The 23542-nt window shown below is 45.4% G+C and overlaps 1 protein-coding gene across 2 annotated transcripts in view; it reads right to left on the bottom strand.

The window, feature by feature from the left end:
• Nucleotides 1-23542, bottom strand: part of LOC137432584 (uncharacterized) — a 66812-nt gene that overhangs the window by 28199 nt on the left and 15071 nt on the right. For both annotated transcript variants that reach the window (XM_068124628.2, XM_068124629.2), the window contains exon 5: nucleotides 19022-19129. In XM_068124628.2, coding sequence (XP_067980729.2) covers nucleotides 19022-19129 — 108 coding nt within the window. The remainder of the gene's footprint in view (nucleotides 1-19021; nucleotides 19130-23542) is intronic.

Below are 23542 nucleotides of genomic sequence, written 5' to 3'. Positions count from 1 at the left end.
CGGAAAGGTCAGATTACAGGGGCTAGAGGTATAATCACAGAAAGACAGGCACTTAGACACACTCTTATATTAACCCCGGACAGACGACAGACAAACGGGACAACGGCTGACTCACACGGGGGTTGATGGCAGGAAAGCGGGTATCGATGGCTCCAGGTCCTCCTGGGCTCGGGGCAGGGTACAGTACGGTCCGATCCGGTCCAAAGATGCGGGGAGGTATCGTCGCGCTGGGGGTGGCGGTGGCTTCTCTCTCCAAGCTGAGGCGCATCTGACATCACATCCGGCGCGGGGCCGCGTATATCCGGCGGGGAGTGACACGCCCTCGGCTCGTTAGCTCCGCCCCAGATGGAATCGGCACGTTGCTTCTCATTGGGTGCGTGGGGGGGTTACTGGCTCCGCCCCTGACGAGGAGCTGACAGCCAGCCCCTTCGGGGTAACGCCGTGGAGCGCATGGTCATGGCGGGTAACCGAGCCGGTGTGTGGACGCACACTCCCTGCCCCTCTGTTGTTGTAGTCGTAGTTGTAGTTGTAATTGTTGTTGTAGTTGTTGTTATTGTTGTTGTTTGGGGAAGAAGATGGGAGGAGGTATGGGAAAGGTCCTAAACTCACTACTGATGCCATATAATCACATTCTGGTGCAACGAAGAGTCATAATTAATGGAAACGAGGCCTTAACTGACATAGATTAAGAATAACTAGGAAGATGTCCGAAAGTTGTCTACGTGTGGTGCGGTGGACCTGGGCACGACATTTAATGGGGGAATAAGGGGAAGGTCGGCTCTACTGATTGTTATTTACATGCAATGGGACTAGGGAATGGGGGATTGGGGAAAGTTGGGGAGTATTGGAGAAAATAGGGGAATATTTACAAGCGGATATGGAGGCCAAATTCCATATTCGCAACAATATATTAACTATATATTAACTTATCATAATAACCATATTAACCACTGCCCTTCCTCTTTCAAGAATCAATTTCAATTTGTAACCGAGCCGCGAAGGCCGGCTTCTGGATTATCAAGACATTCACAGCCTAAACATGGGACACGACAATCTTCGCTTCCCTCTGGTTTTTTTGCTGTGCAGTGTACACGTTGAGAATCTATCAATATCAATGAAAATTCGGCAAATAATTAATCAAATCGAGAACTTACACTCAAATTTCAGTCAGCCATGTCATCACGAACGTAGGTTTGCTAGGCTTTCCAAAACCTGGGCTAAGTAGCGTGCCATGGTTACAGCCACAGTGCCCGCCACAGCATTAATTGGTATTCCCACTCTCACTACGTATAAGGGGTACTCCACGAAGGAAAATTTCGATACCAGTTTTGCCCCGTCGTCTGCACTGTTCGAAAACAACAACATCCGGGAATTCTACAAGGGGTAGTTTCATGAAACTCGGAGCTTATCTGATGTGATAGTTTTATATGGGACAAGCGTTACGCCTAGGTCCCACGTCCGTGAAGTGATGAGTTGACAACGTGGAAGACGCAAGGCCATCTTGGATTTTGACGTGGCGAATCAATTTTCAATAGCATTCCCCCTTACGCGTAGATACACACACACACACCAGATTAGAAGTTAGTAGTTCGTTTATTTTTCAAGATATTTCGCTCACAAGGTTCAGACATATATATGGTGGCGGCCATCTTGGATTTTGACGTGGCGACCCAATATTCAATAGCGTTCTTCCTTATGCCTGGATACATCCACACACCAGATTAGAAGTTGGTACTTCGCTTATTTTTCAAGATATTCCGCTCACAAGGTTCAGACATACATGGCGGCGGCCATCTTGGATTTTGACGTTGCGACCCAATTTTCAATAACGTTCTTCCTTATGCGTAGATACACCCACACACCAGATTAGAAGTTAGTAGTTCGTTTATTAGTCCCCTACCGGTGTACACCAGAGGAGACTATAGGTTTGCACGCCGTCCCTCAGTCCGTCAGTCCGTCAGTCCGTCCGTCAGTCAGTCCGTCAGTCCGTCAGTCCGTCAGTCCGTCCGTCAGTCCGTCAGTCCGTCAGTCCGTCCGTCAGTCCGTCAGTCAGTCCGTCAGTCCGTCAGTCCGTCAGTCCGTCCGTCAGTCAGTCAGTCAGTCCGTCAGTCCGTCAGCCCGTCAGCCCGTCAGTCCGTCAGCCCGTCAGTCCGTCAGTCCGTCCGTCAGTCCGTCCGTCAGTCCGTCCGTCAGTCCGTCCGTCCGTCACGCAAAGAACAGTTTTCCGGACTTTTTTCTAAACGCTTAAAGCTAATGATTTCAAACTTGGCACATCGTTTCCTCATGATAAGTTACAGATCAAGTTCGAACTTCACGACGTTTCGATCATTTTTGACAAAGTTATGGCACTTTGAACTTTGGGAATTCTGATAATTCTGATGATCCTTAACTCAGTGCCATTTTAAGTTTTAATTTCCTTTAAAAAAGATTTTCTCTGCAATACTCTCGCGAGATCTCGGAGAGACATCGTAAGAGTGTGAGATTTATCAGGATTGAAAGACATGTTCCATTTGTTTGCCCAGTCTGTGCTTTTGTCCAGGTCTGCAGAGAGTGAGGAGGCTGCAGACTGCCGATCTGAGGGATGAGGAATGGAGCGACAGAGAGTAGAGTCGTCAGCAAAGAGATAGAGAGGATTTTCAAGAGTCAAGAGAGATCATTGATGAAGACCAGAAAAAGCACAGGGCCCAGAACACTACCTTGGGGAACTCCAGCCTGAACAGGAGGAGGAGATGAGAGAAACCCATTCAGGGCCACACGTTGACTACGACCAGAGAGGAAGTCCGCCAGCCATGCGTGGAGATTTCCATGGATACCAAAGGAGGAGAGTTTGGTGAGCAGAGCAGGGTGCCAGACCGTAACGAAGGCACGTGAAATGTCAAGGGAGACAGCTCTAATTTCCTGTTTGGCGTTGAGGACCTCCATCCATTGTTGAGAAAGCAGAAGCAGCATGTCCAGAGTAGAGTGACCAGGTCTGAAACCAAATTGCTGATCAGAGATCAAGCCATTGGAGAAGAGGAAAGATTTCATATCTGAAGCAATGATGGATTCCATGACTTTGCTGATAATTGGGAGAAGGCTGATTGGTCTGAAGTTGCTAGGATCTGTTTTTGCACCTTTTTTGTGCAAAGCGGTGATGTTGGCTGATTTCCAAGCAGATGGCAGATGACCTTAAGCAAAAGAGAGGGTGAAGAGAACAGAAAGAGGGAGTGAAAGAGCGGAAGAACATGATTTTAGGACCCGTGGGCTGATGCCGTCAGGACCAGTTGCAGAATCAGAGTCGAGGGTTGACAGAAACTTTTCCACCTTGTCAGGAGGAAAGGACACAGAGTCCAGAAGCAGCTGGGTACGACTGGGTACGGTGGGTACAGAGAGTGATGGGTTTGGGACACAAGATTTAGAGGCAAACACAGAGTTGAGGCATTCAGCTTTTTCACGTGCGGAGGTAGACGTTAAGCCGTTTGAGGTGAGGGAGGGGATGGAGGGGGAACAAACACCAGAAACAGATTTGACCAGACGCCACCAGGATTTGGAAGAGGGCGACAGATAAGAGAGTTCGGTCTTGAGAACGGTGAGATATTGTTTCCTGGCTCTCCTGAGGGTGGACACACTTGTTTCGGGCTTTGTGAAAGGAAATGAGATTTCCTTCCGTTGGATTTGCTTTCCAGGAGACGAAAGCACGTTGTTTCAGGGCAACAGCCTCACCACAAGATTCCATGTGCCATGGACGGGAGGAAGGGTATGACAACTGAAGACGAGATGGGATAAATCTGTGCATGAGAGAGAGCAATTTACTTTGAAAGAATTCCCAGGATGAGTTGATGTCAGAGGCGGTAGAGATGGGAGACCAGTCCAGATGATTGATGGCTGCTTAAAGACCGTGCCAGTTGGCCTGAGTGAAATGCCAGACTCGACGACGCTGAGGAGGCTCTCTGAGAATGGTCAGAGAGATGTCCACTTTGACAAGCACATGATCAGATGAGCCGATTGGAGCAGAAGAAGAGCAGCAGACATTTTCAGGGAAGTTAGTCATAACCAAGTCCAGAAGAGAAGATGCTCCGTTGACTGAGATCCAGGTCGGGAAATTGACAGATTGTGTCAGTCCCAGTGAGTCGCAGAAGTCCTTTGCTGAAGAGCCATGGCTGGTGAGAGAGGTACCCACACCCAGCCAACTGGCATGGTGACAATTGAAATCACCACATATGAGGAAGAGCGAGTTGGGATGGGTAGATAGAAGTTGGTCCATATTATCAGACAGCGAGATGTAGATGGAGTCATCACTGTTTGGTGGACGGTACAACACACATATGAACAAAAGGTGGGAGCGAAGGGGAAGCCGTAGCCAAAGGTATTCCTGGGGGTGAGGTGGAGAGAGGGCAGTGGAGGGCGACTGAGGAAGAGAGCTTTTTATAAAGATAGCAACCCCACCTCCAGGACGAGGCTCAGGTCTATCATACCGGAGGAGGGAGTAACCTGGGAGAGATACCAAGGCATCAGAGACATCATGAAGGAGGAAAGTTTCTGTTAAGCAGATCACATCTGGTTTGTCAGAAGCAACCTGTATGGAGAGATCAGTCAAGTTTGAGCGAAGGCCCCGGATGTTTGAGGTCCATACCGTTAATGAAGAGGAAGGGGGAGCATCGGGTACAGAACAGGGGGGGGAGGGGTAGGGTAAGATGTGGAAGAGGAGGAAGAGGTAGGGAGAGCTGTTGAAGGTGTGTTAGAGATTTCAGAGATTTCAGAATAGCTTGGAGAAAGGGAAGAATGGGGCAGACAAAAGGTTTGATGGAGATTGGGTGAGGGACAGTGAGGTGTTATTTGAGGAGGGGGAAGAGCGAGGCAGAAGGTTGGGGGAGATGAAGGTGAAAGTTGGAAGGGGGAAGAAGCAGGGAGGATGCTTTGAGGAGGGGTGAGAGGGGAGTCTAGGAGGGGAGGAGCGAGGGAGAGTCTCGGAGGGAAGGGGGGATGGGAAAGATTTGGAGGGGAGGGGTGAGATTGATTTTGAAAAGTGTACGATTCATGGGAAACGAACATTTTTTGCAAAATGAGTTTGAGACCTTCGAGTCAAAAATACGTTTGAGAAAGCTGAAGGAGGGGTGGAGTTCTGGAGAGTTTAGGGATTGTAGATAAGGGGAACTGTAAGAGATGGTATTATTATTATTTTTTGGAATGAATAGATTTGGTGAGCAAGGCGAAAGCATCCTTTTGTAGGAGAAGAAGAAAAAGGTGTTATAATATATGAGAGAAAATAGTTGTTCAGGGGAGAGATTATACATTTCTAACCACGTGATCGCGTGATCACGAACAACGTGAACGAAGAACGAACGAACAAGTAAGAACAACAAATAAACGAGTAAGACCTGAGAAGGAAATTTTTTTTGGGTTTTTTTTTTTTTTTTTTGAGTAGAGATATTAAACAAGGAGGTATGGGGTGAACGACTGGGACGAAACAGAGAACGAAAATAATTGCAGCGCATTCGACGAACCGCTGAGAGAAAAACAAAACCACAAGGTCGGAGACGGTACGGTAGCCGAAGCCTACGAGTACTAGGCCTCAGAATACTCGATATGCATTAACCGACGATTGTGTATACATGTACGAAAAATTAGCACCGAAAATTTTCCTAAAGATACGCTATAGGTACACACACTGAAAGATAGATACAGTCTCGACAAAAACACAATTGTGAAAGATTACTCAGCTTCGAAAGCGTGAGCGCATGGAACAGCTTCGAAAAGACGTGACATCGCCGTGATCTCGCGAGAGTCCCATCCACTTTCTGAATAATCCTCTCCAAGAAGTTCTGTCACTCAAGCTTTTGGGTCTCACTATTTGCCACGATCTTTCCTGGGAAAACCACATTTCAAATCTGGCCTCCAAAGCCAGTCGCCACAGCTAGATCCACAGCTCTATGGAATACTGCTCTCCCCTCTGGTCTGGTGCTCCTGCCTCACACCTAGCTCGTCTTCACGCTGTTGAAACCAAAGCGTTCAGAATCATTGGAATCTCCCGCGATGAAGCTAACTCCAAGGGCCTTTCACTCACTCACCGCAGGCAGGTTGGTGGTCTTTCCATCTTCTACCGACTCCTCTCTGGCCTTGCCCCCCCAGCTCTCTCTGGGCTTTGTCCCCCAAATATTCCTACAGGTCGCACAAGATCTGCCTGCAACCCTCTTATGGTTAAACTGCCAAAATCAAGACTTTCTGCTCACCTTCACTCCTTCATTCCTCCCGCCTCTGGAACAAACTCCCTCACTCTCTTCAATCCCACTCCACCCTCCAGGTCTTTAAAACAGCTGTTCACCACCATCTCTTATCCTCCCCCATCCAAAACCTTGATCTTTCCTACCCCCGCTAATTTCGGTCCCCTTGTGTTTTATACCTCTCCCCCCCCCACCCCCCCTTCCCACGCCTCCTCCCCCCAAGCCCTCTCCCTCCCACACTTCTCCCTGCTCTCAAATGTTGTGGTTGTGTGCTTCCCCTTCTCTCCCCATCTTGTCTTCCGCTCCCTCTTTTTGTATGTTTTGTTTGTCTGGTTGATTTGTTTGTGAAATAAATGTTAGCTCTTTCACGAGCCTCGATTCAGTATACCAAAAAAAAAAAAAAAAAAAAAAAATAGGACCGGTTGAGATCAAATTTTCACCATAGGAGGGACTCGGTCTGAATAATATTTTAATGGTAATTATGACGTCACAGGTCACGTGGTTCGGGCGCCATATTGTTTTTCGTGAAAACACGAAAACCCCTTTTTCTCTGCAACGGCTGAACAGATCGAGGCCAAACTTTGCAAGCAGAATCGCATACCCATGACGAACAAAAAAGTCAGCGAGCATGACGTCATGCATCACATGGTTTCAGAGTTATGACGTTTTTAAGCATGAACCTTTAAAACCGAGCCCCTCCCTCATTTTTGATCCAATCGAGGGGAAACTTCACAGATCTGTTCCGCATGTCAGTCTACTAAAATGACCTTTTGGAATTTGCGATAGCTCACGTGGTTTGGCAGATATCGTTAATTAAACGAAAATATTTTAAAAATGGATATCTCTTGAATCGCTTTATTGATCGACGTGAAACTTCATACTATAGTAGAAGTCATGAAGAGTAACAAGTGTGCAAAATTTCAAGATGATTGGATGTACGGTTTGGAAGCTAGAAGTTGTTATTGCGTGAAGAAGAAGAGGCGTCAATTGTGCGGATTAAATTATTTATCACATGTACAGACTGAAAGCATCGTTGGACACGACCTGTCGCGGTCATTTTAACCTCAAATAAAATTCTAATTTAAGATTTGTCAATAGCTGAGGTATATTAACAAACGAATAAAACAGATTTGGTCAAATTCTGACTTTTTTAACTCGATCGCATTTGACAGAGTTGTGACAAGCTGAGGAAGAAGAAACCTCGCATTGGCTTCTCCAATGTGCCATAAAAAATGGATATCTCTTGAATCGCTAGTACCTCAGACCGTGAGTTGGTAATAATTTATATAATTCACACAGTGCAATACGTGCAGGCCGCTCCACGGAGCAACCTTGCGGGCTTATCAATGAGGCGAGGCGTGACACACATGTGTCGCAGCATACCTCAGATCAAGTTTGAAAACCAGCATCAACCGTGCATAAATTTGCATGTTCGATCATTTTTGACAATGTTATGGCACTTTGAACTTTGGTAGGGGACATGCATTGCAGCGCAATACTCAGAATGCTTGTTTTTCAAGATATTTCGCTCACAAGGTTCAGACATATATATATGGTGGCGGCAATCTTGGATTTTGACATGGCGACCCAATTTTAAAATAGCGTTCTTCCTTATGCCTAGATACACCCACACACCACATTAGAAGTTGGTACTTCGCTTATTTTTCAAGATATTCCGCTCACAAGGTTCAGACGTACATGGCGGCGGCCATCTTCGATTTTGACATGTGACCCAATTTTCAATAGCGTTCTTCCTTATGCGAAGATACACCCACATGCCAGATTAGAAGTTAGTAGTTCGTTTATTTTTCAAGATATTCCGCTCACAAGGTTCAGACATACATGGCGTCAGACATACATGGCGGTGGCCATCTTAGATTTTGACGTGGGGTGAACCCACACACCAAATTAGAATTTGGTCCTCCACTTACGCATGCACGTACGCACGCATGCACACACGCACGGACAGACGCACACACGGATGGAGGGGAAAACCATAGTCCCCCTTTCGCTCCGTGGTGCGACGGGGGACAACAAGCGTTACGCCTAGGTCCCCTGTCGGTGAAGTGATGTGAGTTGACAAAGTGGAAGACGCAAGGCGGCCATCTTGGATTTTGACGTGCGACCCAATTTTCAATAGCGTTCTCCCTTATGCGTAGATACACACACACACCAGATTAGAAGTTAGTAGTTCGTTTATTTTTCAAGATATTCCGCTCACAAGGTTCAGACGTACATGGCGGTGGCCATCTTCGATTTTGACGTGCGACCCAATTTTCAATAGCGTTCTCCCTTATGCGTAGATACACACACACACCAGATTAGAAGTTAGTAGTTCGTTTATTTTTCAAGATATTTCACTCACAAGGTTTAGACATATATATATATATATGGTGGCGGCCATCTTGGATTTTGACGTGGCAACCCAATTTTCAATACGTTCTTCCTTATGCCTAGATACACCCACACACCAGATTAAAAGTTGGTACTTCGCTTATTTTTCAAGATATTCCGCTCAAGATATTCAGACATACATGGTGGTGGCCATCTTGGATTTTGACGTGGGTTGCACCCACACGCCAAATTAGAATTCGGTCCTTCGCTTTCGCACGCACGCTCGCCCGCCCGCACGGACGGATGGACGGACGCACGCACGGACGGACGCACACACGGACGGAGGGGAAAACCATAGTCCCCCTTTCGCTCCACGGTGCGACGGGGGACAATTAAAAGAAAATACGGGGACACCAAAACTTCTTTTAAGATTATGGTAAAATCTTAGTATCAATAATGCTTTTCCATTTACACATTGGAACACCCAATTGCAGCTCTACCAGAATAATGATATGAAACTCTCATGAGATTATATGGGATATTAGAAAAATCATGCTAATTTCAGTCACTTCATAATTCACTGTTGGACTACACAAATATGGAATTGGCCATATACATACACATGTACATATAAACGCACCTATACAAACACACAAACATAGACATATTATGTACTTGCAAGTACTTGTAAAGGCTATTTTATATTTGAAGTTATTACCTTAAACGATATGCAAATGACTGGTTTTCCAACTGCCCAGATCATCAGCTGTGCACCGTTTTTCATCAAGGTTTCGATCCTTTCAGCCCAGAACCTCTCCAAACGGCGGATCCACAACCCTGACTGCAGGTCCACATCAGTAGATTACTCAACATCAAAGGACCCACAACCTCAAAGTTGTGTCCAGACAGTTAGTCAACACAGCAATCCAATATCCTTATTCAAACTTATATAATTAATACTTATTTGTATTAACACAAAATAATAACTTCAATCATAAATCACTGTATATAACAATATACAACAACATGCATTTTAAGGCCATTTTCCCTGCTAGAGCAGAGGGTTAGCCTTGCGGGACCCATGACCATCTTCATCATTTTGCCCTATTTTCTACATATCCCCTTGTTAACCCCCTTGCCCGCATTTCTTCTTCCACTACCTTTAGCCAAGTCTTTCTCGGTCTTCCCCGTCCTCTACTTCCTTCTACATTCATTTCAATCACTCTTCGCACCCAGTCACTTTCATCCTTCCTCAACACATGACCCAACCATCTCAACCTGTTTATCTTCACAGCATCCATTACAGGCTCTATTCCCATTATCTTTTGCAATTCATCATTTGTCTTCCTCTCTCTCTCAACGATACTCCACACATCCACCGAACCATTCGCATTTCCACCCTTTCCAGCCTTCGTTGCTGCTCTACGTTCATTACCCATGTCTCGCTCCCATAAATCATGACACTTCTCACACATGCAGCATACACTTTTCCCTTCAGCTTCAACGACACTCCCCTCGTCAGCACACCACTCAGTTCCCGAAACTTCTTCCATGCACATCTCACTCGAGCAACCGTCGCTGAGTGTGATCCACATTCTCCATTCAGCATGTCTCCGAGGTAGCAAAATGTTTTCACACCTTCCAGCTGCACGCCGTCTCCAAGATCCAACTCAACATTTCCCCCATCTGCAGCTCCCTCGATGCACATCTTACACTTGAATGTAGCTGCCACATTGGTTAATGACCCTCTCAGACCACTACATTTTTGATGAACCCACTCAGGGCACATTGTACATTGAATTGAGTTCACTCCGACACCCTTCCTGCACACAGCACACGGCCACTTCCCGGTTCTATCCACCTCACCACATGCTTTACCACTTGCCATCACCTTCGTCTTTCCGATATTCACCTTCAGACCTTTTGCCTCCATACATTCCTTCCACTTGTTCATCTTCTCCTTCAGTCCATCCATACTCTCCACAATCAACACCAGATCATCTGCATACAACAACTCCCACGGTAAACCCTCCTTTACGTTCCGAGCCAGCACCTCCACCACGGCAACAAATAGTCGTGGACTTAGTACCGACCCCTGATGCACTCCCACCTTCACCTCAAACTCACCAATGTTCCCATCTTTTGTCCTTACAGCTGTGCGCTCTCTCTCTCTCGTGCATTGCCATCACTATTCTGATCAACCATTCCTCCACTCCTAACTTCCTCAATGCTCATGTCACTACTTCACGTGGAACCCTGTTGAATGCTTTCTCCAGATCAATAAACCCAAGAAACAACTTCTTCCTCTTCTCCATGTACTTCTCCTGCAACTGCCATGCAATAAAAAGCGCGTCTGTCGTTCCTCTTCCTGGCATAAATCCAAACTGCATTTCATCGATCTTCACTTTCTTCCTTGTCCTCTTCTCCAACACCCTTTCCAATACCTTCATTCCATGTTCTAATAATTTTATTGCTTGATACGAGCCACAGTCCAGAGGGTCACCTTTCCCCTTGTATAGAGGGACGAGAATACTCAGTTCCCAATCCACTGGAATGCGGCTTTCTTTCACCACCAGATTACAGATCTCTATCATTCTCTTCACACCCCAACTTCCCGCTGCCTTCAACATGTCTCCCACAACTCGTCGGCCCTCCCGCTTTTCTACTCTTCATTGCTTTTATCGCCTCCTCAACTTCCTTCTCAATTATCTTCTCTGCCGGTCCTAAAACTGGGTTACTCTATGTTGCCGTCCCATTCATTCTCTGCATTCAACAATATTTCCATATATCTCTTCCATCTTCCTTTAATTCCATCTGGGTCCACAACGATTTGTCCCACTTCATCCTTCAAGCAACTCACCCCCATCACATCGCACCTCTCTTTCGCTATATGCTTTGCAATCCTGATTACCGCTCTCTGACCCTCTTCCGAATCAACGCGTTCTCCAAACATTTTCCTACATGCCTCCTACGCCTTTGCTACCTCTTTCTTTGCAGCCTTCTTGGCTGCCTTATAACTTTCATGCTCTGCCTCTTCTGCCCCTGTACCCTTCTCCTTCTGACACTCCTTGAACTTCTTCCTCTTCTCGTCAATCCTCTTTCCAACTTCATCATCACCACCATGTTTCCGAGTGCCTCGGTGGTCCTTTTGTCCATCCCCATACCTCACCAACGGCTCCCAACAGACTATCTTTCATTGACATCCAACCACATTCAAGCTCAACCACATCATCCTCTACCATACTCAGCCTCTCTTTGAATGCCTCCCTCACTGTCACCTCTTTCAACCTCCACACCTTCATTCCATTCTTGGTTGGTACTTAACCTGCCGAGCTCTCCTTGCACCTTTCACCCTTATGCCGCAGACAACCAAGTGGTGCTGTGAAACAGCCTCCTCCCCCGGGATCACCTTTGTGTCCCGGAGGTTCCCCGTATCTCGACCACGCACCATCAGGTAGTCAACGGTTGACGTCGACCCGTTGACGTGTATGTAACAAGCTTCTTATCAACTTTCTGGAACTGAGTATTACAAATCAACAAATCCACTCGATCAGCAAACTCCAAAATCCTTTCACCTTCTCCATTCCTCACACCATATCTGTAACCCCCATGGACTCCCTCAAAAGCATCTATATTCCTTCCCACATGTCCATTTAAGTCTCCTACTACCACAACAACTTCCTCATCTTTCACGTTTTCCATCAGCTTCTCTATCGCACACCAGAACTTGTCCTTCTCTTCATCGCTCCGACAAAACCTGCGGAGCATATCCCGAGATGACGTTCACCAAGAGCTTTCCAATCACCATTTTCACCATCATCAACCTATCACTCACTCTAGTCAAACTCACCACACTGTCTGCAAACTCTTCAGAAAACATGACACCAACACCATACATGCCTTCCGGGCACCCTTGCCAAACACAAATTTGTATTTCTGTCCCTGCCTACCCTTCACCACTCTCACACCACTTCCCTTCCATCTTGTCTCCTGCACACAACATATGTCCACTCTTCTTCTGACCAATACTTTCACCACTTCTCCTGATCTCCCTGTCATTGTCCCTACATTCCATGCACCAAACCTCAGAAACCAATCTCCACGTTGGGCATCAGATGTTTCATCGTCATAAATGGAGTGATTTCCTCCCTCGCTTTGATCAGGTTCCCACCTTGATTTTTGACGAGAGGGTGAGGACCCCGACGGGGTACTTCGGGCTGTACCCTGCCCATATGTAATTGTCATGGTTCCCTTTTTGAGGCAATGTTTTATGGCCAGATGCCCTCCCTGACACCAACCCTTTTAACACGTCCAAATATACAGCAACAGTACAATTATTACCACTCTTGTTTGCAGTCAGACTATCTGGATAAATCTTGGAAAGCAGCCTATCAAAAAAGTTATAGTTAATCACAAAAATATCATCTATGTAACATGTATGAGACAATATTTTAGCGAGTCCGAATTTTTTCTCCTTCATCAGTTTTTGCATAATAGAAAATTCACAGAAAAGAAGGCTGCAATACCCCCCCCCCCCCCCCCCCATGGGAATACCCTTAACTTGTCCAAGCATTATCCCACAAAAAGACACAAAAGTATTAAATAAAATAAAATTATCAGCATCCTTAAACTTCTGCTTTTCAAAACAATGAAAACTTGAGTATTTATTTTTTACAAAATAATGTTCTATCAAACCCGACAGATAAAAACTTATTAAAAGAGCTAAAAACCTTGTCAATTACTTTGAAGAGTGAATCCCTTACTAGTGGTAAATCCAAATTTGTATATAAAGTCGAAAAATCAAAAACCTCAATTGACTTGACATCGAGGCATCTAATCCTATCGAAGAACTCCAAAGTATAATTAATGCTCCAGAAAGTGTTAACACCAGAATTCTTCTCAATTGCTGAACAATATTTCCTGAACTGTTCCCTAACAACTTGTAAGCCTGAGTTAACTATACAACAAACAACAACATGCATTTTAAAGGCCATTTTCCCTGCTAGAGCGGGGGTTAGCCTTGCGGTCCCCATGACAATCTTCTCCATTTTGCCCTATTTTCTGCATCTCTCCTTGTTAACCCCCTTGCCCACATTTCTTCTTCCACCATCTTTAGCCAAGTCTTTCTCGGTCTTCCCCGTCTTCTACTTCCTTCTACATTCATTTCCATCACTCTTCTCAACCAGTCACTTTCATCCTTCCTCAACACATGACCAAACCATCTCAACCTGTTCCTCTTCACAGCATCAATCACAGGCTCTATTCCCATCATCTTTCGCAATTCATCATTTGTCTTCCTCTCTCTCAACGATACTCCGCACATCCGTCGAACCATTCGCATTTCCACCCTTTCCAACCTTCGTTGCTGCTCTACGTTCATTACCCATGTCTCGATCCCATAAATCATAACACTTCTCACACATGCAGCATACACCTTTCCCTTCAGCTTCAACGACACTCCCCTCATCATCAGCACGCCACTCAATTCCCGAAACTTCTTCCATGCACATCTCACTCGAGCAACCGTTGCCGAGTCTGATCCACCTTCTCCATTCAGCATGTCTCCGAGGTAGCAAAATGTTTTCACACCTTCCAGCTTCACGCCGTCTCCAAGATCCAACTCAACATTTCCTCCATCTGCAGCCCCCTCTGTGCACACCTTACATTTGAATGTAGCTGCCACACTGGTTAATGACCCTCTCAGACCACTACATTTTTGATGAACCCACTCAGTGCACATTGTACACTGAATGGAGTTCACTCCGACACCCTTCCTACACACAGCACAGGGCCACTTCCCAGTTCTTTCCACCTCACCACATGCTTTACCACTTGCCATCACCTTCGTCTTTCCGATATTCACCTTCAGACCTTTTGTCTCCATACATTCCTTCCACGTGTTCATCTTTCCCTTCAGTCCATCCATACTTTCCACAATCAACACCAGATCACCTGCATACAACAACTCCCATGGTAAACCCTCCTTTACGTTCTGAGCCAGCACCTCCATCACAGCTACAAATAGTAGTTGACTTAGTACCGACCCCTGATGCACTCCCACCTTCACCTCAAACTCACCACTGTTCCCGTCCTCCGTCCTTACAGCTGTGCGTGCTCTTTTGTACATTGCCATCACTACTCTGATCAACCATTCCTCCACTCCTAACTTCCTCAATGCCCATGTCAATACTTTGCGTGGAACCCGATCGAATGCTTTCTCCAGATCAACAAAACCAAGAAACAACTTCTTCCTCTTCTCCATGTACTTCTCCTGCAACTGCCTCACAATGAAAAGTGCGTCTGTCGTTCCTCTTCCAGGCATGAATCCAAACTGCATTTCGTCGATCTTCACTTTCTTCCTTATCCTCCTCTCCAACACCCTTTCCAATACCTTCATTCCATGCTCCAATAACGTTATCGCTCGGTACGAGCCTCACTCCAGAGGGTCACCTTTCCCCTTGTATAGAGGGACGAGGGTACTCAGTTCCCAATCCACTGGAATGCGGCCTTCTTTTACCACCAGATTGCTGATCTCTGTCATTCTCTTTACACCCCAACTTCCTGCTGCCTTCAACATATCTCCCACAACTCCCGTCGGCCCTCCCACTTTTCCACCCTTCATTGCTTTTATCGCTTCCTCAACTTCCTTCTCAGTTATCTTCTCTGCCTGTCCTAAAACTGGGTTACTCTCTATGTTGCCATCCCATCATTCTCTGTATTCAACAGCATTTCCATATATCTTTTCCATCTTCCTTTAATTCCATCTGGGTCGACAACGATTTGTCCCACTTCATCCTTCAAGCAACTCACCCCCCATCACATCACACCTCTCTTTCGCTATCTGCTTTGCAATCCTGAATACTGCTTTCTGACCCTCTTCCAAATCCAAGCGTTCTCCGAACATTTTCCTACATGCCTCCTGCGCCTTTGCTACCTCTTTCTTTGCAGCCTTCCTGGCTGCCTTATAACTTTCATGCTCTGCTGTTTCTGCTCCCGTACCCTTCGCCTTCTGCTACTCCTTGAACTTCTTCCTCTTCTCGTCAATCCTCTTTCCAACTTCATCATCCCACCACCATGTTTCCGAGTGCCTCGGTGGTCCTTTTGTCCATCCACATACCTCACCAACGGCTCCCAACAGACTAGCTTTCATTGACATCCAACCACTTTCAAGCTCAACCACATCATCCTCGACCCTACTCAGCCTCTCTTTTAATGCCTCCCTTACTGTCACCTCTTTCAACCTCCACACCTTCATTCTCGGTTGGTACTTCACCCGCCGAGCTCTCCTCGCACCTTTCACCCTTACGTCGCAGACAACCAAGTGGTGCTGTGAAACAGCCTCCTCCCCCGGGATCACCTTTGTGTCCCGGAGGTGCCCCCTATCTCGCCTACGAACCATCAGGTAGTCAACGGTTGTCGTCGACCCACCTGACGTGTATGTAACAAGCTTATTATCCTCTTTCTGGAACTGAGTATTACAAATCAACAAATCAGCTCCATCAGCAAACTCCAAAATCCTTTCACCTTCTCCATTTCTCACACCATATCCGTAACCCCCATGAACTCCGTCAAAACCATCCATACTCCTTCCCACATGTCCATTTAGGTCTCCTCCTACCACAACAACTTTCTCATCTTTCACGTTTTCCATCAGCTTCTCTATCGCACACCAGAACTTGTCCTTCTCTTCATCGCTTCGACCAACCTGCGGAGCATATCCCGAGATGACGTTCACCAAGAGCTTTCCAATCATCATTTTCACCATCATCAACCTATCACTCACTCTAGTCACACTCACCACACTGTCTACAAACTCCTCAGAAAACAGGACACCAACACCATTCACGCCCTCCGGGCACCCTTGCCACATAAACTTGTATTTCTGTCCCTGCCTACCCTTCACCATTCTCACACCACTTCCCTTCCATCTCGTCTCTTGCACACAACATATGTCCACTCTTCTTCTGACCAATACTTCCACCACTTCTCCTGACCTCCCTGTCATTGTCCCTACATTCCATGTCCCAAACCTCAGAAACCGATCTCCACTTCGGGCTGTACCCTGCCCACATGTAGTTGTAATTGTCATGGTTTTCTTTTTGAGGCAATGTTTTTATGGCCGGATGCCCTTCCTGACGCCAACCCTCTTAGTCGCCTCTTACGACACGCAGGGATACGGCGTACCTATTCTTATCCAGGGTACACACTGGGAACTATAACCCTATAACCCACGCCTGAGTTAACTATAACCGATATAATTGTTTGGTGGTATATTGCCTGGCACCCGCTATAAACCTATACTTGTACGGGTTCTTATGAAGTTTGGGGATCCAGAAAAGCCGAGGAATACAAAGATTTACCTCTTTACATTTAATACTGAAATTATTAATTCAAACTTCCTTATGCTCAGAGATAATATCCTGGAGCGACTTATGACAAGGAACATATGTGCTATTTCTGTACTAGTGACAGTAACCGGATCAATGCCTAACTCTCTTAATAAAACCTCCACATAAAACTTTTTACAAATCACAACAAAATTATTTGCAGCCTTATCTGCTGGAGCTATGACGTATCTGTCATGCAGATCCCGAATATCCTTACGAACACTCGGCTTGTTCAACGCTGGTTTAGACCAACACAGGGAAAGCAAGTTTCGACGACTAAAAGACTTAATCCTATTTTCCAGGACTTCCACAACTCTGTTAAACCATGCATTGAAACTGTTTACAGTTAATTTAAACTCGGTGCACATTCTGTTAACAAAATTAGAGACAGAATCGATGATTGAAGACCTAATGCAGCTCCACGGTCGAGTTACTGGTTCCCTATATTTTGCTCCCATTTTCATCAGATCCCTAATTTCACGATTACTAATAATATTCAAACCCCCAGAAACGATGTGTCCACAAGGACCATACAAAAAATGGGAAGACGAACATGCACAGCCAGTCTCCAAAATGTCCTTTATCATATCTATACTAAGAGTTTTAAGAAATTTACTGTAATTGAATAAGGATTGTCCTATGGTCTTAGTGAGGTGAAATAATTCTTTAATGGGGCTCACTCCCTAACTTTATCGGGTAATAAATTCTCTATACTAGTATCCCTAAAAATAGAATGAAGTCGAAGCTTATCGACCTGTTTTCTAGGAAAATCACAAATTAAGAACTCGTGCATCCTATCAACTTTGGGATGAGACTTCTTTGTAAGAACCCTGCTACAAAAAGCTTCAATCAAAAACGAACTCATGTCAAATGAACCTGCTAACTCTGGAGAATATTAGCTAAGACTTGTTTGGAACATGACCTCAGCAGAACATAAAATCATGAAAAACCTTTCCTTCAAAAAAACCTTTTAAGTTTATCAATTATCTCTGAATTTTCCATTTTTGGAGCTATACGACCCCGACTACGACGCCCATGACCTCTGGGTCTCCTTCTGTTTGGATTAGCAATATACTCATTACCGGAAACATTGCCTAGAAAAACTGACCCAGTACCTTGTACCCTATTCAATGAGGCCCAAAGGATAGATCACACATAGGTTCCTAATCCAAAAGTCTTCTTTGCATTCTAGCTCAACATTACACTCCTCTATTTTATCGAAATCATTAACAAGAACTGATTCTATAACCTGAATAGAACAACGACTAAAATCATGCCTAACCTCATTGAAATTATTATATAAATATGTCTTAATACCAGACGATACACGAGACCGATGTCCATTCAAACGCTGATGTAAACTTTTTGAAGTTTTACCAACATATTGCAATCCACAATCTCCACAAGTGAGAAGATAAATAACGTACTTTGATTTACATCCCAACAAACATTCACAGTGAACAACAAAAGTCTTACCTGTCACATGACAGACAAAAGTTTCACAAGGTCTAAAAGCTTTGCAACACAACACAAATGTTGTTCCAAATTTCCCATGTGCAAGGAAGCCATTTGGCGATCATGCCAGTGCTTTATTCACAACTGATTAAATTAGTCCATGGGTTTGTTCATCATCAATGACACCAACCCAATCTTTATCATTCATTTACCATGGAAAAAAACCTTTTTAAACATGACAATGGGGAATATCTGGTTGTGCATATGCATGTGCTATGCACATGCTACGTACTTTGTAAATGTGTGTTTGTGGTTGGACATTAGTTGGATACTACTCAAATAGATGCATTATCTTGTCCGAATTGGTACTTATTTACTTTTATGATATAATTTGTGGATACAGTGGATGAAGAAGAACGATGAATATGCCAAACGAGACGGACTCGAAGTACGTGATGATGATTGTATGTTAACGGCATGAGGTGACCCCGTGTACTGAGGCCGGAGACAAATGGCAACAAAGTTAAACCTGGGCTGGATTTTCATGAACAGGCCATGGTCGATCTGCAAATTACAGTCATTTTTTAAGTACCGCACTTTAAATATTGAAAAAAATTGTCATATCACATACTAAATCGCTCTCACTGTGTAAGGTGCTGAACAAGCAATGGGTGGTCGCCACTTGCACTTAGTCTTTCCACCGCCCACGAGGGGGATGCTTTGCGTAGATTTGTCCTTCCTGCCTCCGTTAACCTGCAAATAAGATTCACATACTGACCTTCCTTCAAAAAATTTGAACCTTAAAATAAAACACCGATGTAACATTTACACATTAACAGAATAATTTACTACAAAATCTACTCCAAAACTGATAAATCTTTTTAATAGCTACATTTTATTACACTTATCTAAGGCTCATGGTGAACTTTTACATAAAATCACATGTAGGGCAAAAGCATTAGTTGAGATCAATTAACTTTTCAATGGATTACAAGAACATTAGAAAACGATGGATAAATACTTATACGACATGCAATTTGAACCTGGGTTAAGAGGACGATGCAGGCACAGTTGGGAACACCAACGTGACAATATTATATTTTGAGGAATTAACTTTCATCATTTTTCATCGTGTTCTTCCCCACCCCACCCCTCCCACCCCTCCTTCGCCACAAACACAACTTCAACCTCCCCCAGCAACCAAGTACAACAATGGTTTTCAGATGAGATGAAAGCCAACCCCCCTCCCACCCCATAAAAAAACATTTTCCATGGAAACAGAAATTTGCAAAACAGTTGAGATAGGGTGGGGGTAAGGGTACCAATGGCAGAGTTGAAGGGGGAGACTTGGATGAACAAGGGATGTGGGAGGGAATGGGGGAGCAGGAAAGGATGCATGGGGTGGACAATATGGATACAGAAGGAAAATCCCAGAAGGGAAAAACTGCAAACCTGTAAGCTCTCCAGCTTGGGGTTGGGTGGGGTGGAGAAGGGAAGGGGGGCTATCGAGAGTAGAATATATCATGGTTTTGGATTGAGGATAACCTGACATGGTGGTGAGCATCTGTCTTAAATATCTGGAGGAAGAATGGGATTGAAGAAAATGTGGAAACTTCCACAGGTGGGGGAAAAAGAGGAACAAATGAGTGGGAGTGGGCAGTGATCCTGGATTTAGGTAGATTAACTAGAAGAGGGGTGATGGCGGACCGTGTGTGCCCTGCAGAAACCTGGGGTGGGAGAGGTGGAGGGGGCACAAAGCACAGAAAGAGCAGAGGGTGCAAAGCCAGAAAGGAGGCAGTATAATACAGAGACCACCAACCTGTCTGTGATGGCAAAAGTGGTGGCCCATAGACAGGTTCATTGCAGGAGATTCCAATGGCCTTGAAGGCCTTGGTTTCCACAGCGTCAGGCTGAGCAAGATGTGAGGCAGGGGAGCCAGCCCATAGGGGAAAGCAGTAGTCCATCAAGCTGTGGGTGAAGGCCTTGTAGGTGGATAGGAGTTCACATGTTCCAAGGAAGGACTTTGTACGATAGAGGATGCCCAGTCATCGGCTGGCTTTGGAGGCCAACTTTGAAATGTGGTTCACCCAATAAAGATCATGGCTCACAGCGAGACCCAAGAGTTTGAATGACTGAACTTCCTAAAGAGGATTGTTAAGAACGTATATCAGAGGGTTTGCCAGACGGTCCTTTTTGCAGAGATAGTGAGAATGTGAGATTTGTCAAGATTTAAAGACATAGACCAAGTGTTTGACCAGCTGGTGATTTTGTCATAGTCTGAAGAGGGAAGAGGCTACAGCCTGCCTCTCTGAAGGCTGAAGGATGTCACCAGCAAATAGATAAAGGGGATTTTCCAGAGAGTTATTAGAGAGCAACAATGATGAAGATCAGGAATAGGACCAAGCCCAGAACACTGCCTGAGGACATACTAGCCTTGACAAAGAGAGAAGATGAAAGGATTCTGTTGAGAGCCACACGTTGGCTACGAGAGTAGAAGAAGTCAGTAAGCCTTTGATGCTATACGCAGACAGTTTGGAGTGTAAGGTGGGATACCAGGCTGTATCAAAAGCTTGAGATATGTCCAGAGAGACGGCCCTGATCTCATATCTGACATTAAGGGCGTCAATCCATTGTTGAAAGAGTAGAAGCAGTATGTCCAAGGTGGAGTGACCTCGTCTGAATCCAATTTGATGATCCGAGATGAGGTTGTTGGAGAAAGTGTCCTTGTGTTTTATACTTCTCCCACCCCTCACCCCCTTCCCACGCCTCCTCCCCCCAAGCCCTCCCACAAATCTCCCGATGTCCCTGCTCTCAAATGTTGTGTTTGTGTGCTTCCCCTTCTCTCCTCATCTTGTCTACCACTACCCTTATTATACGTTTTGTGTGTCTGTTTGATTTTTTGTGTGATAAATGTTAGCTCTTTCACGAGCCTCGATCCTGTATACCAAAAAAAAAAAAAAAAAAAAAAAAAAAGGGAAGGAGTTCCTATCAACTGCGATGATGGATTCCATGACCTTGCTGATGAATGTAAGTAAACCAATACGTCCGTCGTTAAGGGGATCAGTTTTTGCAACTTTCTTCTGTAATGCAGTGATGTTGGCGGACATCCTGCACCTTCTTGCCATGTGGTGATTACAACTACTAAGTTTGGTGATTTCTGCACCACCATTTAAGAGCAGATAGCATGATGGACGGAAAGACAGATAGACAGAGTCGATTACAATACCATCGCCTCCCGGTTTTGTTTTCAAAAATGCATGGGGATACAAATGAACGGCACATGACTGCAAGAGGACAGCCGGCTCATTGTTCATTACTCAAGAGAGCATGTTCCACGATGCTGTCCACCGTTAGCACCAGAGCAGCAGTTTTACTGGAATTCATCTCGGACACCAGCGATTGAAGTAACAACTAGAATGGAACTCGGTAGAGTGCATACCTCCACCAGGCTGAACAGTTTATGTTTTATATCCATCTCACTGATAGGCTAGATCTGGATCCGGACCTGAACCAAAATCGAATTGCTTGTTCTGGTCGCCTAACCAACTAAATCATCTAGTTTTGTCATAAGTCGTCCAAATTTTTTTGAAATATCATACTATATATTGTTTTTGGCCTGAGTAGTGGGGCGGTTTACCTAGGATATTCAAACCTATTGTGCATTTTTTTATAAAAGCACCAATTTTTGCACAGAGGTATACCAATATATTATGAACAAATTTGGATGTGGAGCCATCGCCCAACTGCCCCCTGGCGGCCGTGGCGGCCATTTTCCGCCATGTGGCTGCCGAGGAAGACTTATCCCTAGGTGAATGAGATGTACTAAGTAAATGTGCAGGAAAAAATGATTGTTTTGAATCTGCAATGTTGTGCAAACATTATGTTGCGTGTTGTTGCTAATGTAGGGTAGCACTTAACAACAAAGAAAGGTGCCCATGTGTTTTTAGAATCTTATCTTATTATCGATTCATTGAATTATTCATAGATTAGCATAACAACCATGACAAACATCTCTCAATTGAACATGTCCTAATTCACTTGGATTCTGAGTGCTCCTTTCATACAACTTTGTCATGTTCCATTTCCAGAACAATGTCGAAGAGCTTCAAACTCGTTGAGCCTCGTGGTGCAGAAGCAGCTCCGTCTACCTCCACCCAGCCAGCAACAGAGACAGACTGGTCATTATGCTTCATATGCCAAGAAACGATGCCAGAGTCGCTGACAAGTCCATCCCAGAATACATGCCAAGACAAGGGGAGCAGCTACAGCATTCTCGCTGGACATCTGAGAAGGTTCAATGAGCTTGGATTGCTCCCCAATTCTTTTCTGTTGAGCCGATTAGATGAAGGCAGTGGCGTTGAAGCAGCATTGAGCGCCAACAATGCACGATACCACAAGACCTGCAGGCTGAGGTATAACAAGACCAAGTTAGACAGAGCTGAGAAGAGGCACCTGAAAATAGGCGCCGACGAAGAAGAGGAAGTTGTTGCCCGCAAGCGAACTCGATATCTGTCACGACCATCAAGTACTGAGACGAAACACCAAGGAGTGAAATGCTTCTTCTGCGGAGAAGCTCCTGGTAGTGCTGGTCTTCATGAAGCTGCGACATTCCAACTGGACTCGCGTGTCAGGTCGTGCGCACTGATTCTGGACGACATGGACCTCCTGACGCAACTGTACGCTGGGGACATGGTTGCACAGGAGGCCAAGTACCACCGAAATTGTCTCCTGAACTTGTACAATCGCGCACGGAAGATTAAGGAAATAGCGGGCTAAGGTCAGACGATGAACACGTAATAGCAGGACTTGCTTTCGCAGAGCTGGTGGTGTTTATTGAAGAAGCTCACATGGATGACGAGACGTCTCCGGTCTTCAAACTTGCTGACCTGGCGCAGTTATACACGTCAAGGATGGAACAGCTGGGAGTCAAGCATGAGGGCAGGGTGCACACGACCCGTCTTAAGCAGAGACTGCTTGCTCACTTTCCTAACATGTGTGCACAGCACCAGGGGCGTGATGTCCTGCTTGCATTCAATGAAGACCTCGGCGACCCTGGCAAAGGCTTATGAACTGGACAGAGACCTTGATGCTGTCCACCTGGCGCGTGCTGCCCAAATTGTGAGACGCCACATCATCGGAGATGCCAAGGTGTTCAACGGGTTTCCT

This window comes from Myxine glutinosa, chromosome 8, assembly GCF_964187855.1.
Source record: "Myxine glutinosa chromosome 8, kmMyxGlut1.1, whole genome shotgun sequence".
Classification (NCBI taxonomy): Eukaryota; Metazoa; Chordata; class Myxini; order Myxiniformes; family Myxinidae; genus Myxine; species Myxine glutinosa.
This window is presented reverse-complemented; position numbering and strand designations above follow the sequence as displayed.